The sequence below is a fragment of the Peromyscus leucopus genome, chromosome 5, assembly GCF_004664715.2.
Source record: "Peromyscus leucopus breed LL Stock chromosome 5, UCI_PerLeu_2.1, whole genome shotgun sequence".
Lineage (NCBI taxonomy): Eukaryota > Metazoa > Chordata > Mammalia > Rodentia > Cricetidae > Peromyscus > Peromyscus leucopus.
Genome location: NC_051067.1, coordinates 48,061,379 through 48,082,921, shown reverse-complemented (window position 1 = coordinate 48,082,921; position 21,543 = coordinate 48,061,379). Strand labels below are relative to the sequence as shown.

At 46.3% G+C, this 21,543-nt stretch overlaps 1 protein-coding gene across 2 annotated transcripts in view; it reads left to right on the top strand.

Annotated features, from left to right (window-relative positions):
- Gng4 (G protein subunit gamma 4) overlaps positions 1-21,206 on the top strand; it is a 43,973-nt gene extending 22,767 nt beyond the window's left edge. For both annotated transcript variants that reach the window (XM_028859815.2, XM_028859814.2), the window contains exon 4: positions 20,861-21,206. In XM_028859815.2, coding sequence (XP_028715648.1) covers positions 20,861-20,989 — 129 coding nt within the window. In that variant the 3' untranslated portion in view covers positions 20,990-21,206. The remainder of the gene's footprint in view (positions 1-20,860) is intronic.
- The last annotated feature ends 337 nt before the right edge of the window (positions 21,207-21,543 follow it).

Here is a 21,543-nt window from a genome sequence, read left to right as displayed (position 1 = left end):
TGTAGAGCAAGCAACTCCAAAACTAAGAAATAACAGAGATGTCTGGCTGCAGATATCACCCAAGGTTCCTCTGCAATGTTGAGGCATCCATCTTTGGCCTGCAGACCTAGAATACCTGCCAGACTTTTTTGTGAAGCAGGAATTTCAAAGGACTATTCCACCTTGTCTTGGCAAAGTTCAGTAGTCACCTTCTTTTGTGTCCTGCTTGTCCAATTTTGGACAGCATACTGTCAGCAGTCGAGGCAAGGGCAGTTTCTTGCCCAAATTTCTTTGCCACAATGAAAGCAAACTCCATGTGGAGGTTCTTCGATGGCTGTCATCCTTTTTTGAAGTAAATTGGTGCTGCCAGGAGCAGACATGTCTCACTGTCATGAAAAGCCTTATGTTATTAAAACATCATAAATGCCATATTCTTTAGGTCACTGAAGTGGTTGAATACCACCTATCTATCTAAAATATATCTCTCTTTAATCTTGAAAAATATACCTAACATGACTATAAGTTTAATTGTAAAAGATGACTACTAACTTGCATTTCTTAATTATCCTAAGTAGTTTCCAAAGATTCAAACTTTACATTACATTGTTAATTAAGCTGCATAGGCACAATACCTTAAACAAGAGTAGAAACATATATACAGTATGTTCTAACAAGAATAACCTTACATTTGTATCAATATACTATATCTCTCCACCTTTCTTTCTTTCTTTCTTTCTTTCTTTCTTTCTTATTTTTTTTTTTTTGACAGAGTTTCTCTGTGTAGTCTTGGTGCCTGTCTTGGATCTCCCTCTGTAGACCAGGCTGGCCTCGAACTCACAGAGATCTGTCTGCCTCTGCCTCCTGAGTGCTGGGATTAAAGGCATGCACTGCTGCCACCCAACCTATATTCTCCCTTTTTCTTTTCAAAAAGAGATACTTGAATCCAACCTGCTTTGTTTAGTTTTTTTTTTTCCCTCGTCATGACCAGTAACAACTTGCAACCAACCCCCCTAAATTATGACAAACATGTATAAACAACCAAACAACCAAAAACTATCCACCCCACCTTTTGGGAATGTGGGCATCATGTCTCTAGACTGCTGCCTGTTGTCTGGAGGCAACAACATCTTTAGGGGACCCTGACAAAACTAGGATAATGGTCAAGTCCTGGGAGAGCTAGCTGTATCATTTGTTGTTTAGTCCCTGTGTTATGAAAAAGTGCAGGGCTTATCTGAAGTCCTGGCTGGAGTAGTCTGTGAGGCTGGACCATTTCAGCTAGCAGCTTTGAAGTTGTCCTGGATGTAGAATTTTGAGGAAACTGCAACAGAGGCATTCTGAGAGGCTGGATCACCTGGGCTGCTTGTCCTCATTGATGTCTGGTCCTTTTTTTTTTTTTTTAATTTTCCTGAAAACTCACAAACTTTTAAAGGTAACATACATATCTGCATTAACACACATATGGAATTATGGTGTGCACAAGTCAGATAAAGATGATTTTTGTTCTATATTAGAGCAGGTAAAAGGCATCTGTCAACTTTACAAGTTCCTTTGGACTACATAACCAAACTGTAATATAAATCTCTATCCAGCCATATGAAAGGATAGCATGTAATAAGAAGTCATCTGTGGCCAACAAAATTTATCATGTCTCATCCAGTCTCCAAGCTGTTTCCATGTAGAGGGATCAACATACACATCACCTGTCTAGTAGATTTTCTTGGATTTCTTTTCTTCATGTCTACAGCCAAGATTTTCAGGTGGTCTCCCCCAATCAAATCTAGTCCTTATTAATTTTAAAGAAACGCATAGCTTTTTATTTCCTGTGGAAACAAAAGCAAAACCTCTCCCTCAATACAACATATTTTCTGACTTCCATTTTAAAGTTAAGACATTTTTAAAATATATAGGCTGTTTTAATTTAGCAGTTTCCATAATCCAGTGTCTCTTAGCACCTATTGTTTTTTTGGATATTAGCATTTAAAAAATTCAGAGTCGCCGGGTGGTGGTGGTGGTGGTGGTGGTGGTGGTGGTGGTGGTGCACGCCTTTAATCCCAGCACTCGGGAGGCAGAGGCAGGTGGATCTCTATGAGTTCGAGGCCAGCCTGGGCTACCAAGTGAGTTCCAGGAAAGGCGCAAAGCTACACAAGAGAAACCCTGTCTCAAAAAACCAAAAAAAAAAAAAAAAAAAAAAAATTCAGAGTCAACAAAGCACTGTACAGGATCCAGACACCCTGTGTATTTCCCATTTTTACATGACTTTTTTTCTTTTATATTACTTTGCTCTCTCTTTAAAGACCTTATTATTTTTAAACTATTTATTTTGACTGCCTATACCCATTTTCTTTCTTCAGCATCTAAAAACATTTTTAAGCATACTATTTCTGTTTAGAGGTTTTCTGTCTGGACCTGGCTTTTTTGTCTGTCTGCAGACTTCTCTGACTGAGTGAGCCATACCTTAAACTGCTAAGCAGCAGTTAGGCCCTCCACTGCCTGACTCCAGCACATGGCCTGATGGCTGGCTCTGCCCACTTCAAGTCAGTGAGAGCAGAGCTTCGTGCCTGCCGGCCTGGCCTGGAGCCAGTCTATCTGCCCCAGCTCTGGTAGGCACTTCTGCCTAGTCTCCCACCACTGAGTAGTGCACCGCCCGCCACACATAAACCCCATTCAAGTAGCAGGGCCTCTTGAAAGGGCTGTGCCTCTGCACACCACAAGCACCAAGCCTACTCAGAACCCTTTTGCAGCTTTCTCAGGCCCTATGTGGATTTACATGCCATGAGTTGGGTACCAAATGAAGCATTTATCTAATTACTCCTTATCAATAAAAACATGAGCATCAGATATGGGGACCAGCACCTGAGTGATCAGAGAAGTGGCAGAGAAGCCCTCTCCCCTTCCTCGATCCAAAAAGGGCCAAGAATCTTTCTAAGCCCCACTCTACTACTTCCTGTCTCTCTCTATCTGTCCTTGGTCCTCTAAAATCTCCATGGCTAATTCTGGGAGTGTCAAAGTGCGATCAAAATATCCCTCAGCACTTCCCGTTCTAGAGTGTGGCTCAGCAGCCCCATCTCCCCCTTGCAAGCAGAGTGGCTCTTTTCCCCTACAGCTCATGGCGCAAGTTCTCCTGGGGACAGGAAGTGTGCACAGAACCTGATGTCCATGCCTACGGGACAGGGAGGAGTGTGGGCTGCGTGCAGTGCTACGAAGAGACCTGTCTGTCATTCGAGCACCCGCAGCTTGTCTGTGCTGACACCAGCTAGGCTGCATTTGGATCGTGTGTCCCCCAAAGGCCCAGGGTTAAAGGTTTGGACCTCAGTGTAGGACGGTATTAGGAGTTTTAAGAGGTAGGGCCTGCTGGGAGGCTTTGGGTCACATGGGGTTGTGGAACTCTGGTCTATGCATTTTTAAAATTTTATGCCAGGCGGTGGTGGTGCACACCTTTAGTCCCAGCCCTTGGGAGGCAGAGCCAGGTGGATCTCTGTGAGTTCGAGGCCAGCCTGGTCTACAGAGCGAGATCCAGGAAAGGCGCAAAGTTACACAGAGAAACCCTGTCTCGAAAAACAAAAACAAAAACAAAAAACAAAAACCAATTTTAGATATTATTATTGTTTTATTTGGATGTGGTGTGTGTGTGTGTGTGTGTGTGTGTGTGTGTGTGTGTGTGTGTAACTCAGAGGACAACTCTGTATAGCCACTTCTGTCCTGCCTTTTACATGGATTCTGAGGCTCTAACCCAGGATCAGGCTTCCACTTCAAGCATCTTTACCTGCTGAGCCATCTTGAGGGGCCACCGGTCTCTTCTTTTTGTGGTTGGTTTGCTTTAAGGTTTTTCAGACACGGTCTTACTCTGTAACCTACACTGGCTTTGAATTCATTCTATAGCTCAGGTTGACCTCGAACTCACTCACAGTGAGCTTCCTACCTCACCCTGACCAAGTGCTGGCATTAGGAGCATACACTGCCATGCCCAGCTTCATCTCTCCTCTCCTGGGTCGTGTCCACAAGGTAAATGGCTTTGCTCTGCCAGGGCTGCCGCCATGATGTGCCGTCCCCCGAAACTGTGAGTTGTTTGCCTCAGGTATTTGTTATATATAGTAGCAGAAGCTGCCAACCACAACCAACCAATCAGATGTCAGTCCTTAGAATGCCAGCCAGAGAAGGGAGTGAGGTTAGCACCCAGAGAACAATTGGAAGCTGGGGTTCCAGAGATTGAATAGGACTTCAGAGGTGTCCTGCAGACAAGCAGTGCCCAGCTTTGCAAAGACAGGAAATCTCTGCCAGGGGAGGACACAGTAAGAACATCGCTGAGCAAGGCTCCGCACAGCGGGGCTGCGGCTTCAGTGTGAGTGTCTCCACCATAGTGAGCAGAGATGTGAGCTGGCCTGGGGCCAGCAACTAGATTTGGAAAAGCCACCCGCTGAGCTGCTGGGGAGAGGGTGCTGTGGATACAAGCACAGATCACAGAGCCTCAGTGAATGGCCTGTGGCTGCAGATCTGGTTGTTAGGGGCAGGGAGGCAGCTGCAGCTGTGAGTTGGGCCGAGAGCTTAGGAGATGGGAGAGGTGATCACACCAAGAAAGCAGAGTGTGGGAAGGAAGCATGGAGCACCAGGCAGAGAGAGGCAAGAAGCCAGCCACGCACCAAGCCAGGGTTAGGGGACAGTGAGCACAGGTTAGGCTCATATATGATTACCAGGGAAAGACACATTCTGTGACAACAGATCATCTTCAGCCATAGACAGAGTCCCAGAGACATTGTTCCCATGGATGGCCAGTTCTTGGAGTCTTTTGGGCACACGTACAGACTCTAACGGCAGGAGAATCATAAATCATTCCAGAGCCATTCGGAAGGCTGTGTGCTGCTGCTTGGGGCCCTGTGGAGGAAGGAGATAATTCCAGCTCTGGTGACATCAGCACACGGAGTGGGCAAGAAGCGGGCCTGTGCGCTGCAGAAGCAGAGTACAGAGTTCTCAGGGAGGAGACAGTCCTGGGCTGTCTGAGGGGAAGGATGCCCAACTATGAGGTCTTTCAGCAAATTTTATTAGCTATACAAATATCATCACACTGGGATGACAGGCATGCATAATCTTGCATGGGTTTGTTGGGGTAAAATACATAGAACACACAATTTCCCATTAAACCATTTTTAAATAAATTGCAATTTGAGGATCAGGGATATTTGTAGTATCCTGAGCTAGCATCCACCCTCCATCTCCAAGAACTTCATCTTCCCAACCAGAAATGTATCCCCATTCCCCCTCCTCCGGCCCTAGAAACACCATTCTGCTGGCACTTATGACTGTATAACTGTAGTAGAGACCTCTTCCAAGTGGAAACATGTAATGGCTGTCATGTTATGTGTAATTTATTCGCGTAGCACAGCATCCTTGGAGTTTATCTATATTGTACAGTGCATCAGAACTTCATTCTTTTTTCATGGCTGAATAATGTTCCATTGTGCATATACAATATACAGACATACACAGAAACACACACAGAGAAAGGCACGCATACACACACACACACACACACACACACACACACACACACACACAAACACGTTTGAAACAATATCAAATTTCTTTATGAAAAGTAGTCCCAAGACAGGCACGTATTTCTGCTCACTGAATGAATACTGCTGAGATCTGTCCCTTACTCCTTGCTGTTCTCGGGCCACATCATCTCCAGGTCAACCAGAAGCTCTGGTGGGCAGCCTGCAGCTGCTCCTCCTGCACAGTCTCTGTCTCCCCCCCATGCTCTCGAAGTGGCTTGAGAAGTCCAGCAAGTTGAGGTCCAGATGAATATGGCAGAGTAACCACTGTCAGTAACCGCTGTCAGCATGTAGGGTGGAGAATTATTTCTGGAACTGATTTTGTGAATCAAGCTCATCATTTTCTCTCTAATAAGTCAAGAAGAAGTCATACTGTTCATGGAATCAATGCCTTACAGCGATATATTAAAAGTCATATTTATGGAACTACCTTGTTAGTGCTTTGCTTTCATTATGTGGCATAGCACAGATTCCATGGGTTAAGGGCTCAGATCAACAACGCTATTCCCCTTGTGGACACAAGTCACAAGCTCCGGGTGTCCTATGTACCCACATTCTGTCAGGCTTGCCTGCAAATTCGAGGGTTCCCAAGGACACCCTTCCCCCAGGCTCTATCACTCATAAAATAATTCATAGAGCTCAGGAAATGTCTTATATATACCAGTTTATTATCAAGATGATAATTCGGAAACCTCCTGATGAGATGCCCAGGACGAGGAATTGTGGGTCATTGTTCTCAGCCTCCAGGACTTGTATAAAAGTGACACCTCCCAGCCCATAAATGTGTTTACCCCCTCCAGGGCCTCCAAGCCCATACTTAGGGTGTTATGGTGGTTTCTCTGTATAGCCATGATTATTAATGCATTGGCCACTCAGTCTCCAGCCCTTCCTCCATCCCTCCAGGTCAGAGGCAGGGCTGGAAGCTTTACTTCCAATCATAGCTTTCTTTCTGATGACACGCCCCCTTCCTGAAGCTGTTCAGGGGTCCCAGCCACCAGCCATCTCATTAGCACACAACAGAGACTCTTACCACTTGAGAATCCCAGAGTTTAGGAGCTCTGTGCCAGGAGCAAGGGACAAAGGCCCTATGCTCAATCTAATATAAAAAGCTGACTGCGCCTGTGACCTAAAACTCTGCAGTGTGTGAAATGCCAGTTCCTCAGCATTGTGCACATGACCACTGATTCACCCAGCCCATCATTATATTTAGGAATTACCAGTTCTCTCTTGGTACTCCTTTCCACGTGTCTATACACCTACCTTCATCGGCCTCATGAATATGGCATCTGAAGAGTGTGCCCCACTACCCAGAGGACACCTATCGCCGTCATGTTCAGAATGTGGCACTGACTCTGACCTCAGGCCTCAGCATGCCATCTGTCTGGCCCACCACAGAGGCATGTGTTTACTCCAAAACGGGCCATGGCCAAAAAGCCAAGACCTTCCTCCATGGAGAGGATATGCTGATGAAGAAAGTATCAGGTACCCTCAGAAAACATATATTAAACAACATATCTAACCGTGGGTTGCCAGCACGTCCTCCAAAGGCTAAATGAGGGAGCAGCCTGGCAGCCCAGCTGCACAGAGGTCCATCTGCTCTGCTTCGGTAGACAGGACAAGGAGACCCTGCTGAAACTCTCCTCAAGGGCACAGATTTGAGTTGCAGCCGTCCCTTTAAAGAGTAAAAGAACAACAAAATGGGCTTGGGTAAACATTCTCCCAGAACAGCGAGGTATCAGACTACAGCACAAAGAAGGCTTTTTCTAGAAAATCAAAAGAAACTTTAACGTGCCTCATACACTCAAGAAAAGGACAGCAAATCTAGGGAGGAGTGCAAAGGAGAGTGAGAAGACAAGCCGAAGAGAGGCGGGAAAGCTAAGTAAAGGCAGACGTGGAGGCACAGACCTGTAATCCCAGCTCCTTAGAGGCTGAGACAACAGGACCACGAGTTCAAGGCCAGCCTGGGCTATGTAGAAGTTTAAGAACAGTCTCAGCTGTCTGAGGCCCTGTCTCAAAAAACAAAGGGGAGGCTGGGATATAGTTCAGTGGCAGAGTACTTGCCTGCTTGAAACTCTAAGTTCAATCCTTGCTACTGAATAAAAAAATAAAACAAAACATAAGGAAAAATTGAGGAGAGATGGAAGGGTGGAGAAAGCCACGAGAAGGAACAATGACTATAATGCCCTGTAGAAAACGAAATTAATGGCAAAGATGTTAGGATGAAAGTCACAGCTAAAGCTAAAGTATCCCTTTGGAGCTCATGAATTCAAGACTGTCCACACCCCACCTTGCACGGAGATGTTTCCTGGCAGAAACATCTTGGAACAGGAAAGACTCCTCAGGGCAAGGTATGAAGAGTTCCCAGTAAATAGAGGAAGAGTCTGCCCATCCCAGCACCTTGCCACATCCAGCTGGTAGAAATGACAGACGATGAGAGACAAGCATCTGGGAGGTTCCCTCATCTCTCAGAAGCAGCAGACCCTTTCCTGATGCTACCCAGACAAAACAAAAATGAGCCGGGGCGTGGTGGCCACACCCGGAACCTCAACATTCAGGAAGTAGCAGTGGAAGGATCAAGAGTTGAAGGCCAGTGCGGGCTCCGTTAAGACCCTGTCTCAAAACTAGAAAACAAACACAACCCAAGAAGCAGTTACAGCAGCAGTTAGATGGTACAAATAAGGAAGGAAGCCCCGGTGGGTTACGGGCAGAAGGAACCACTTGGGACAGAGGACCGAATTTTGATCACATTCTTCATACATGGCATCAGGCTCTTGAGTGTTCACAGTGACTCCGAGACCAGTGTCTCAGCTCACAGACAAGAATGAGCTCCAGAGGTACTGCGAGAGCAAACAGACACGAACCTGGAACTCTGGAACTCTGGGTCTGTCCCTGACCACATGGAAAAAGGCATGGAGCCGGGTGCCCTCCTGAAGCTCGAGTGACATCCCATGGAGAAATGGCATCTGCAGGGGGACCTCTGCCTCTTGCCACATTCAAGGTGACGTAGCATATTCTCAGTATGCAGATATGTAAACTGACTACAAACAAAGCCTGCTTTTCCTTAGAAAAAAATCATTTCATTATATAATTGAATTTCACTACAAGAGATCCAAGCGTGCTTAGTTTTGTGGATAAAGGGATTGGAGAGAGGTCATAGAGTTGTTGACTAGACAGCCTGAGCCGTCCAAAAAAAGGGACAAGACATCTGACTGGGTATCTCACCAAAGATGATGCAAAAATGGTAAATAATGGAATGAGGAGATAGCTCAGCTGGTAAATTGCTTGCTTTTCGAACAGAGGACCCAAGTTCAATCCCCAGAACCCAATTTTTAAAAGCTATGCATGTTAGTGTGCATTTTAATCCCAGCACAGGGGAGATGAGACAGAAGGGGCCCTGGGGATCACTGGCAAGACAGACGATCACACTTGGCAAGCTCCAAGCCAGTGAGAGACCCTGATGCAAACGAAAAAGGTAGACAGCTCCCACGGAACAACACCTGAAGTTGTCTTCTGGCTCCCACAAACATACACGTGTACTTACACAAATGGTAGGCAAGCATATGAAAACATGTCTACTGTGATATGTCTTTCAACAATTGCATGTTAAAACCATGAGATGCTATTACACACCATTAGAATAGCTAAATCAGAAAAGGGGGTGACAATATCAAATACTGGTGAGAATATGGAACAATGGATTGTAGTTCCTTGCTAGGGGGACTGCAAAATGACACAGCAACTTACATTTTCTAAATGTACTTTAGCCATATGATCCAACGATATGAAAACCGCAGAAAACAAAATCCAAGCAAACACAGGAGAGGGAATATGTCAGCCGAACTTCCTATATTAACATGCTTCTTTCTGTTTAGTTGATCCACAAGAACTGGACTCTTACTCAACTTGCCCATCGCCCCTGGCATTTCCTCATGTTTTGTTTCGTCAAAAAGAACAAATAAAATCCTTTTTTCAGAAGGACCTCAGGGATGCCTCTCTACAGGCATCGACCCTGTAAAGCAGTAGCCATGGAGACTGTGCCCTTAACAGCACACCGGAATGGTAGCAGGAGTGGGAATACACACCGGAAGCATTTAAAACTGCCTCCTGAACATGAATGTTCCAGCATGGGTATGAGTGGCCCCATAGGCTGTGTCTTGGATGCTTGGTCATCAGATAGTGGTCCTGTTTTGGAAGGCTGTAAACACTTGGAGAGGCAGGTGCTCCCTGGGGGAAGTAGAGATCACTCTGTGCCTGTGTCCTCTGGTTCTTGTCCACCATGAGAGGAAGAAGCCTGTCAGTCACATATTCCTGCCATCATCATGTTCTGCCCAAGCACACAGAGCCACGTGACCATGTGAGCTGAAATAAGTCTTTCTTTGTTAGACTGTTTATGTCGGGCACTCTCACAACTCAGATAACTAAACATGTGGAAGTGACTTTGAGAATGCCTATATATGGACAAGGCCTAGTTTACTGTTAAAAGAAATACTTAAAAAGGGTATAATACAAGAAGATTTGAATGACAGAATGCCGTGTTCTAGAACAAGCAGTCAGTATTGGAAAATATTATGAATGAATACCTAGACTCCGCTTAGCAGAAATTCTATTTAGAATTTAAAGTTAAAATTATCCTTAAGTTCAGTTAGATGGAAAACATGACAATGCCTAGGAAGTTTTTTGTTTGTTTTTTGTTTTTTTTTAAGTAACAAAAAGAAGGAAAACACGCAGATGTTTCCTACCTCTGGAAGCATATAAAAGTCAGAATGCATAAAGATTTCTGACTTCCTTGAGTAATAGACAGATCACTGGAACAGAATTAGAAGTCTCAGCGTCAGACCCAGCATGTACCCAGAAGTCCATGGTCCAGATGGCATCTGAGATAAGTGGGAGTAAGTTCTTGACAGACTCGTTAGAATGCTGTTGATAAATGTTGCTGGCACTCAGGGAAGTAAACAAAGTTGCCTGTTCACTAATTTATCCAAATAAATGGCAGCAGAATTGGAACCCTCTGTACAGAATGGGTGGCTTGAACGGCAGATTCTTTCAAAGGTTTATTTTACTTATATATGTATGTGTATACATGTGTACATGTGCAGATGGCAGACACCCGTGGGTACACGTATCTCTACACTCACACAGAGGCCACGGGAGTCTGATAGCCTCGTCGGTTGCTCTCCACCTTTGTCCTTGGAGTCAGGCTCACCTTGAACCAGGACTTGTGTTTTCTTGGCTAGGCTGGAAGCCATCAAGCTCCAGCAATCCTCCTGTCTCTACCCTGCTCAGTGCTGCGGTTACAGCAGTTTGCAAGGATGCCTGGCCTCTTATGTGGGCGCTATGATCCTGGGTCCCAGCCCCTAGCCTCATGATTCCAAAGCAAGCACTCTTAGCCACCTCGCCAGCTCTCCAGCACCTTAAACAACAGATTTCTTACCATTTTCTCTTCTCTTTCTCTTTCTTTTTTTTTTTTTTCTTGGTTTTTGTTTGTGTGTGTGGTTTAGCTATAAGTGCAAGATCCAGTGTTGCTGGAGGGCTTCTCTCCAGCTTCCACCAAACCCCGCAGTCCCACAATCCACGTATAAAATAATCACTCAGACGCTTATATCACTTATAAACTGTATGGCCGTGGCAGGCTTCTTGCTAACTGTTCTTTTATCTTAAATTAACCCATTTTTATTAATCTATACCTTGCCACGTGGCTGGTGGCTTACCAGAGACTTTACATGCTGCTTGTCCTGACAGTGGCTGCAGTGTCTCCCCCCTCAGCCTTCCGCTTCCCAGAATTCTCCTCTCTCCTTGTTCCACCTACTTCCTGCCTGGCAACCTACTTCCTGCCTGGTCACTGGCCATCAGTGTTTTATTTATATAGAGCAATATCCACAGCAATCCAGGTACCAGTAGGGTGTGGAATGAGGGGTGTGTGTGTGTGTGTGTGTGTGTGTGTGTGTGTGTGTGTGTACATGTGTTGAGAGGTCTTCTTCCTGAATGGTGGTAGATGGACACCTCACCGTGGCTTCATGTGGCTTTTCGCTTATGCTTGCAAGGTGAGACAGAGAAATCCCTCCGTCATTTCTTCTGATATAAGGATATGCGAACCCCTCCCTTATAAGCACATTTAGCTCCAATCACCTCCCCCAGAGCTCTGTCTCCACATTTGATTCTGCATTTAAATTGAGGGGAGTTCTGATTAAGTCTATAACATGAATCAAAGATTTAAAGATTGGCCAGATATGGTGAAGGATCTCTGTGAGTTTGAGCCTAGCCTGGTCTAGGGCAGCCAAGCATACATAGTAAGACCCTGTCTCAAAGTAAAAAAAGATTTAAAGAGTCATTTTTTATATGTATGTGTATTTGCCTGAATGTATATATGTGAATCATATATATTCAGGTATCTACAGAAGCCAGAAGAGAGTATCGGATCCCTTGAGCTGGAGTTACAGGCAGTTGTGAACTCCTGCTATGGGCATTGGGAACCAAACCAGGGTCCTCTGTAAGAGCAGAAAGTGCTCTTAACCACTGAGCCATCTCTCCAGCCTCAGATCAAATATCTGATCTGTGTGTGGTGGTATACACCTCTAATCCCAGCCGTCAGGAGGCTGAAACAGGAGGACCACCACAGATACATTTACAACCTTGGCTGTGTGGTGAGACCATCTCAGAAAGCAAAGATTTAAATTCAACAAACAAAACCATAAAAGCCCTTGGAAGATGGGAATCCATGTTTGTAACATGTGAACTGAGAAAGTCCTGTCTGGTGGTACCACTAAATCCACAGCTCATGGGTAAAGTGGGAGTTCTGACTGCTTTCTTTAAAGTTTTGTTAAGTGAGAAAGCCTCCCAATCAATAAAGAGAAATAACTGCTACCTAAACAAGAGTTAATTCCTCAAATTAGAAGATGTCCTGCAAAGTCAATCAGGAGAGGGAGAGGGGAAGAGCCCTGGTTTTATTTTCTTGAGCTGGATAAGAAACACTTGAGTTAGCAATTTAAAAAGGGAGACATGGGAAGAGTGAGTGCTCAGACAAGGAAAGATAGTCACCTTCAGCAACAGCACCAGAAACATGGCTGAAATCCTCACCAGAGCAGGAACTCTAGCATTTCCATCGTGGGGAGTCAGTCCTCTCACCAGACCCACCTTCAACACCCCCACCACCTTACAAGGACCCGCTGCTCCCCTTGTGAATCCATCAGTGGATTAAGTCACTGGTAATTCACTCACAGACCTGGCCAGGGTTTGCTCTGACATTCACCAACGGTGCACTGCTGCTGTCTGGAGTAGAAATGGACCGTCTTCCTGAAAGGCAGATATGGGGCATTTACCAACATATCCGTCATGCGCAGTCTAGAGCCGAGAACTGTCACTTCTAGGAGCACATGCTAAAGCACAGTGGGCAGCAAGCAGCTCCTTAGAGTACATCCAAGGTGTTAAAAACTGAAGATAACTGGCCCGCAGTAGGCACCAACCGTCGTACATCACCGCTACAAATAATGACATAGTTCTGTGTGAATGAGTGGGAAGCGAGCTCTCCTGTGCACGTGGAACCATATGTGCAACCACAGATAGGGAGATGCCCCAGAGTGATCTGCACTATTTGGTCACTTCTGTCTTCAGGAAGCAAGAAATGCAACAGGAAGGGACCAGGGTCGAAAGGTGTCCTTCGACACATACCCGCCCCATAACGACATCTACTTCCTAAGCCAGGCTCTGCTACCTCCCAATAGGCTACTCAAGTTCTGATTCCATAAGTGGATTAAACTACTTAATAATACACTCACAGGCATGGCCAGAGTTGTGCTCAATGCCTACTCACCTGGCATCTCTCAGTCCAATTAGGTTGGTAATCGATATTAACCATCACGCATTCTGAAAACGGTAAAAATTATTTCAGTAGTGGGATTCTTTCCCAGAATTGCCTCCTTGATAAAGGTGACATTGTGTCCCTGGGGGCTGGGTTCCTTCTAGACATGAAGGTCTTTGGAAGGAGTAGGCTGGCACCAGGACAGCAGTAACCATGCAGCTCAGTAAACAGAAGGAATCTTCTTTCCACAAGAAATCTCATTACCAACTAAGCCTCCAGCTCCAACCTGGCAGCTGGCTTTTGAACAGTCATTTACATGGGTGCTCTCCATAGACCCTACATCATCTTCTGTGTTATCGCAGGTGCCGGCAGCCTAGCAGAAGACATGACCATATTTTTATGTAGACAATCTACATAAAAATTTACAATATATTCAAAATTCGAGCATCAATTTAATTAGATTGTGTCCACCGGTTTCCTCGGTGTGAATAAACTACCTGGTGCAGACATTTTCTGAGCAAGCCCCATGAGATCAAGCTTGTGACTTCTCCACACTTGTGGTTGAGCCCGAGTTTTTCATGATGATTCCTTTTTAACAAATGAGACTTCAACAACTCCTACTCTTGCTTTCCCAGCTCCCTCCTAAGAGCTGTGTGCAATGCCAGCAGGTGGGGATCTTTAGAAAGAGCAAAACATGATTTCTGCCCCCTGCCCTCACAGCTTATAAATTCAAACCAGAAAAAGCCAAAAACTGATATTTGGTAAGACATAGGTAAGCGTGGTCAGTGACTCTAGAATGAAGATCCGATAAGAGGAGAACAACCTTTTAACTAAACCCAAGGGCAGGACAGGACATTCTCTATCCCTCCAGACATAGCTCCATGAGTACAGTAGTCACAGAAGCTTCAGGGTGGCATTCACTATGCTGCAGGAACTGTTACCACTTGCAGAAGTAAAAGCCAGATGGCTGTCTATGTGGTGTGTGTCCTGCCAGTGGGACAGGACCTGACAGTGATCGCTGAGGCTAAGTCAGGGCTGTGTGGTGTGTGCCATGTCCAGTCGGGACAGGGAGTGTTGGTGCCCACTAAGTCAGGGCTCATCGTTTTCCATAGGAAAAATGAAGCTCCTACTGTTATAGAATCCCTCTGGGCCAAGATCAGGGTCCTTGCTGCATTCATCCTTGACCCTGGTGGCTTGCCTTGCCATGTAAATGCTCTCCTGAGAAAGTTTGTGAGATGCTTGAATTGTGGCTTTTGGTGGTTTTGCCTTGTTTCCTTTTAGACAGAGTCTGTACTTGCCAGGCTTACCTCAGCCTCCTGAGCACTGAAATTACAGGTATGCATGGCCCCACCTAGTTTTTTTGAGTTACAGCTTTTCTTGTAGAAAACTGGGAAATTGTGAAGATGGAGCGGTATCCAGTCAGACGGGACATCTGCCCACCTGTTGGAAGGATTTGGTTAAGTCAAGATCCAGGGCACGTGAGGGTCAGTCGTAGGCTATGCAGGCTGGGGCCTGTTGGTCCTGTGGTGGCTGTATAAACAACAGTCCTCACAGAGGTGAGCTTGGTGGTATTAACCTAACCCTCACATTTATACTTCCCAGGGTGCAACCAGCTTTTGACATGAAGGAAAGCTGTTATAGCCGTGACAATGGCTTCTACTTTTAGAGACATCTGACCTTACGGTTTATGCACGCCATCATCATCTGGCTTTTACCCCAGATGCTCTCTAGGGGCAGGAGATGCTCCCTCCCTGAGGACAGGACCTCCTGTGCCTCAGACATCACCTCCCCATTCAGACCATTCCCCAACAGCCTGGGATTTCCTTCACAGCTCTAGGATCTGAGGAAAGCCAGGGTGTGCAGTTCCTAGAGATTGTCCTCAGAAGCCGGGGTGTTGGACTCAACTATGTTTGAGTTTAGAAAGAAGAAGAGCACAGGCACTCGCTCAGAATTCAGAGGCAAGGCATATACTTGTGATGTCCTGAGGATCCCTGTGGGGCTAAGGACACAACCATGTGCCACTGCTGGAGTGTGCACCAGGCCTGATCTTAGAGAAGATACTATTGCTGCATGCTGAGTACAGCCTGGCTGCACTCTTAACCCTGTCATGGCTTGGTTTTCTGGGGGTGGAGAGAAGAACAGACAAAGCCAACCAAGATGCTCTCCTTCGAGTCTATATTGTTCAATAGACCAGGACTGCTGCGAAGTAGGTGCCCTCTTGACTTCAGATGCACAAGATAAGTGCAGTGGGTGTCACAGCGAGAGTAGTAATTATGGCATCTGTCTTGTCATGGAATGTGACTATAGTAATTGCAACATTTTCTCCCATCATTGAAGCTGGTAATTATAGTGCAACTAACAGCATTATGTGCTAACTTGGGCTGTTTTAATCACCTCTTTTACTCTGAAATGCAATGGGAAAATTCCACAGTTGTTCCCAGGCTACCCATTTCTCTGAGCATCTGCTGTCTTATAACCCTAACAGCTGGATGCTGAGGTAGGAGGCCGGGATGCTCAGGGCAGCTCATCACAATGATCTCAATGCTTGACAAGAAAGCAACACAAGGAGGCAGTTGTCAGTTTCCTACCATGGTAAAATTTTATCTTTGAGATTATCGGCCTCGTTTCCGAAGCGGCAGATGTTTTGGCATCTGGCACTGTCTGCCACCTGTACCTTGCAGGAAGGAAACCACAAGCCACAAAAATCAATGTAATTCTGATTAAGAAAAACCTCCTTCAGCCCTGGCAGCAGTTAGGTTAGTGAATGCTGGGATGGAACACCGTGGGCCAGTGTATTACTTTTCCCTGTTGCTGTGACGACGAAAATACCTGACGACACACTGTAAGGAAGGGCTCCTGGTTGGAAGATCGAGCCCATTATGATGGGAAGGCATGGCAGGAGCATGAGGCGGCTGGTCACGTCCCATTAGCAGTCAGGAAGCAGAGATAGAGGAGGGTTGGTGCTCAGCTCGTGTTCTCCTTTCTGTGCAGACTAGGACCCAGTTCATGGGTGGGTACCACTCAGTTTGGGTCTTCCCACCTCCATTAAACCTCTCTGGAAACACCCTCATAGTCACACCCAAAGGTGTGTCTCCTCTGTGGTTCTAAATTATAGCCACCACAGCCATGATGGCATCTTTCATGTGTAATGTTCCATGCCTGAAAACAGTCATTACCCATGTTTGTCTTCTCTGAACACAGTACAGTGAGCACCGGCAGATATTCAAGGTGCTTTGCTTATACTGACATAAACAGACTTTGGACAATGTTATTGAACAGAGGGGGTCTGGTTAGGGTAGATATTCCCTTGATTACCTTGATATAAAATAATTTACACTGTGTTAGATGTGGCTCGGCATAAGTAGTCCATTCTTTACAATGCAATTGTTTGAGTAAAAATCCTATAAAGAATTCAGAATTAGCAGAGCATAGTCAGAAAAAAATGGAATAAGATCATTTGTTGGGAGTGTAGAATGACTAAAGAGGCCATGTTGGAAGGACCCTTTCCTCCTGGGATTGTCAGATCGCCATCCTGGCCTCAGGCTTTTTGTTTGAGCTCCTGTTCTGCAACTGTAACAGAATTCCATGGCTGGAAAAATAGAAGGTGGGGGAGAAGGCAGGAGGAGAAAGAAAAGGAAGGAAAGATTGGAAGAGAAGCAGGGAGAGAAGAAACGGGAAGGGAGGAAGGAGGGAAGGAAGGTGTTTCTCACAGCTCTGGAGCTAGAAGTCCAAGAGCAAGGCACTGTGGCGGACAGGGCCCCCAGGCTGTCATACCATGGTGGGAAGGCAAGCCATCAGGGAAGGCAGGAGAAAACTCAGGCTCAACTCTGCTCCCCTGTCAGGAGCTCTGTTCTACAGTAACACTGTAGCCTATGGGGGAGGCGGCAGGGAGGGGTCCTGTTGGTTCTGCACACAGAACCGGTTTGTGAGGGCCCTTAACTTTTAAAGTGAGTTTTGAACGTACTTTCAAACTGCAACAATCGTGTGTCGGTAATCCTGAGTGAATCTAGAAAACTGGCGCGGTGTGGAACCAACCCAGGTCCACACACTCGTGCTCCTGCACCAAGTGCCTCTACTTGGTCCTGAGTGGACCTCTTTGTAGATTCTGTTGGGCCACTTGGGTGTATGGATGGGATACAACTGAGTAGATGCAGCTGCAGTCTGGAAAGAACAGCTGGAAAGGAGGCGACCCAATAGCCGGACAGTGGTAGTGCACGCCTTTAATCCCAGCACCAGGGAGGCAAAGGCATCTCTGTGAGTTCGAGGCCAGCTTGGTCTACAAAGTAAGTCAGTTCCAGGACAGCCAAGGCTACACAGAGAAACCCTGTCTCCAACCACCCCACACCGCCAAAAAAAGAGGCAACCTAAAAACAACTTTTTTTCTTAAAAGGAGCATGGTGGTACCAAGCATAGGCTCATCTTTGTGACATGACAGAAAAAACTTCTAGAGAGAACCTGCTCAGAACTGGGCGGGCCAGACACCCAGCATAATTGCCAGGTGTTGCAGACACTGGGGCGAGAGAGGCACCGGGACCCTGCAGCTCTTCCACGGGGCACACACCCCACCAAGTCCCCCGATCCTAACCCTACCCCCATGCCTTGCCTGCGATAAATTTGAACTTGGGGTTGTTCTCAGTTAAGCTAGTAAAGGACCCCTCCCTGCCGCCGCCCTCCACGCCCCAACCCCAGCCACGACTGTCGCTGGTTGTATATAAAGGTGAAGTGGTCAAGGGACAGGAAAGCTGCCCTGGTTACTCACAAGCCATCTGCCAACCAGCAGCTGCCTAGGTCCGGTCCTCCGCCTCCACATCTGTGACTCTCCAACACATGCCGCTGTCTGCAGTGGCTTTGTTATGTCTGAGTCTTCTTGGCTGGCTCTAGTGTCTTAGTTTTTCCCTGGCATCTTCTCAATTAGCTCAGCAAGGTAGATAGATACTCAGTAAACACTTCCTGGATGAGATAAAGAATTCAGAAGTATCAGAGCATGGTCAAGAAAAGTGAGACAGGGTCATTTGGGGGGATGGCGGAATGACTAAAGGGGCCAACTTGGACTCTTGCATCTTGGGGCTGTTGGATCTGCATCCCTGACCTCAGGCTTCTTCTCCTACCTCGCCTCCTATGCTTGTATGTGATCTTCAGCAAGGAACTCACCTCTGACCTCTGAATTAGTGACATGAGGGGGGGAGTTCTATGTCTCTAAGCCTGTTTTACCTGTGTTCTGTGGTTCTACCTTTAATAGCAGAGTCAGCTTTTGAAATCCTAACTAACTGTACCTGGAGATGGGAACTTCCCAGGGGAAGACCAAGCTCGTGTGTTTAGCCATGACAAGGGATGATGGGAGTACAGGGCACAGAGATGACCCTGATGGACTCACAGATCGGGAGTCACACAGTGAAGGCAATGGGACATAGCTGTGGCACAGGAAGAGAGGTTCTGTGTATGCATGCCTGCTCTAAACTTGGAAGTAAATGACCAGTGCTTCCTGTCCGTCATACTCACCTCCACCAAGATGGAAAGCTGCCTGTGTCCCACCAGCCCCTGGGATCCCTACCTCTTCCCTTCACTGCAGCGAGACTCCTGTAGGAGCCCATTTAGGCCTGTTCACCTGACCATCATGCACTCAACGGTACAGATTTCATTTTCCCATTAACTATTTTTCTTGATGCTATGACAAAATACCCAAGAAACCCCCAAGGAAGAGTTTATTTCCAGGAGGAAAGAAAGGGTAGTACAAAGAGCTCCTTTCTCATTCCACACTCCTAACAAATGTAGCATTTGTCAGGATTGGGCTTGACTCATCCACTCAATGTGTACTTATTTTATTTGATGGAAACACACACACACACACACACACACACACACACACACATCAACTTGTATCTAATGGTTACCTGTGGGAATCGGGCTACCACAGACACAGACAGGTCTGGGTTGGAAATTGGAAAGAAGAATCTGAAGGTGGAAGGTGGGGAAACCCCAAAGCAGATTTTGTGGCTGCCTGGGACAGGGGCCTTAGGATAGTCTTCCCTCACTTCTTTTTTTTTGTTTGTTTGTTTTGTTTTTCGAGACAGGGTTTCTCTGTGTAGCTTTGTGCCTTCCTGGATCTCGCTCTGTAGACCAGGCTGGCCTCGAACTCACAAAGATCCACCTGGCTCTGCCTCCCAAGTGCTGGGATTAAAGGCGTGCGCCACCACCGCCCGGCTATCCCTCACTTCTTGTGATGGCTAATCTCAGTTTGTCAACATGACTACATCCGCAATCCACTAAGACCCGAGCAGTGAGGGATTTTTTTGAGTAGATCATTTGAGGTGGGAAGACCCATGCTAAGTCTGGATCATTCGAGCTCAGAATGCCCACCTAAATCTGGGCCTCACCTTCTGGCGGCAGACCGCATAAAAGGACACACCATCTCCTTCTCTGAGGACACCCAGCTCTTTTTCTGGATTCAAACTGGGGGAGTTTGCTATGCAGTTTCTATGTGTTGATCAAGAAGAGTCTGGAAGGAGAACAGAAGAGAGGGTTTCCCGGTCAGCAGCAGCCCGCCTGGAGGGAGCAGCTGCCTGTCACTGGAAGATGTGAGTGTGGGCTAGAGGGATGATGACTGAGCAGGTAAAGATGCCTCCAACGAAAGCCTGATGACCTGATGTTGATGCCTGGAGCCCACATAAAGGTGGAAGGATGGGACTGACTCCGAAAAAAAGTTGTTCTCAGACTTCTGCACGTGTGCCATGGCATGCACCTGCTCCCTCCCCCATGTGTGCAGTATGTATTACATACTAATATAATAATATTATATAAGTATAATAATAATTGCAATTTGTAAGATGAGGGCTTATAAAGCAGAGCTGAATCGGGGGCCTGTTGAAGGGGACAGAGTGTCTTTCCTGGTTTGGCCATGAGAGTAGACTATAGAAAAACCAATACTAGCCGGGCGGTGGTGGCGCACGCCTTTAATCCCAGCACTCGGGAGGCAGAGCCAGGTGGATCTCTGTGAGTTCGAGGCCAGCCTGGGCTACCAAGTGAGTCCCAGGAAAGGCGCAAAGCTACACAAAGAAACCCTGTCTCGAAAAACCAAAAAAAAAAAAAAAAAAAAAAAAAAAAAAAAAAAAAAAAAAAAAAAAAAAAAAAAAAAAAAAAAAGAAAGAAAAACCAATACTAATAATTACAATCAGCCTGGCTGGCTAGGAACAGCTTCTGTGTTATTCTTACAGAAATGGCTTTGGAGAGTCACTATGAGCTTACTCTGCTCTGTTCTCTCTATTCACTTGTTAGAGGGGCTGGGATCAAATACATGCTAGGTGAGAGCCACACCCTCAGCATGTTCTCAGCCCCCTGGGTCCTGGCCTTGACCTCTAGGACAACAGGTCCTTGCAGCATCTTCTAAACCCATCAGTTCTACCCAAACCTGCCAGCCCCTGGACTTGTTTCATCTTGCATACCATATAGCCCGACTTTGGCTGTGGCCACTCTTCTGGTGGACCTCAGCCTGGACCCACTCTGTGAATGCCTTTAACCAAGCATTTATGCTGTGTCCCTGCAGGTCTCCCAGGCAGCCTCGGACCTCCTGGCCTACTGTGAAGCCCACGTGCGGGAGGACCCCCTCATCATCCCAGTGCCTGCCTCAGAAAACCCCTTCCGGGAGAAGAAGTTCTTCTGCACCATTCTCTAACACCCATGGTCATGAAACTGGCCCTTTCCTGCTGTAAAAGTCCCGAGTAGAGACCGTGCACGCTCCTCCCATGTAGAGGCATGCCTCCCATACACACCCCATCTCTCTCCAACCAATCGTGATCTAGGCTCATCTTGGTTTACCATATTTTCTTCATGACATTGTTTCTTCTTCTTCTTCTTTCTTCTTCCTCTTCTTCTTCCTCTTCTTCTTCTTCCTCCTCCTCCTCTTCTTCTTCTTCTCCTTCTTCTTCTGGTTTCATTTTTGTTATTTCCATCTATAGAGAAGAAAACAGACATTTTTATAGTCAAATAACAAATGTGCCAAGTAAAAATGTGGATTTAAGGGTCTACAGTTTTTAAACATTAACCCTCAAATGTAAATATATCCAGTTAATAAATTTCAGTGGGTAATTCATTGACATTGAAACCATGCTCGAGTGTCTCCCGCACACAGTAATTCAGTATCAAATGAGAGCATGTCAGCCAGCCACATGTGAAGGTGAGGTCTCTTTCTCCTCTGGCATCTCTATCATAGGAGTCTTCACAGGCCAT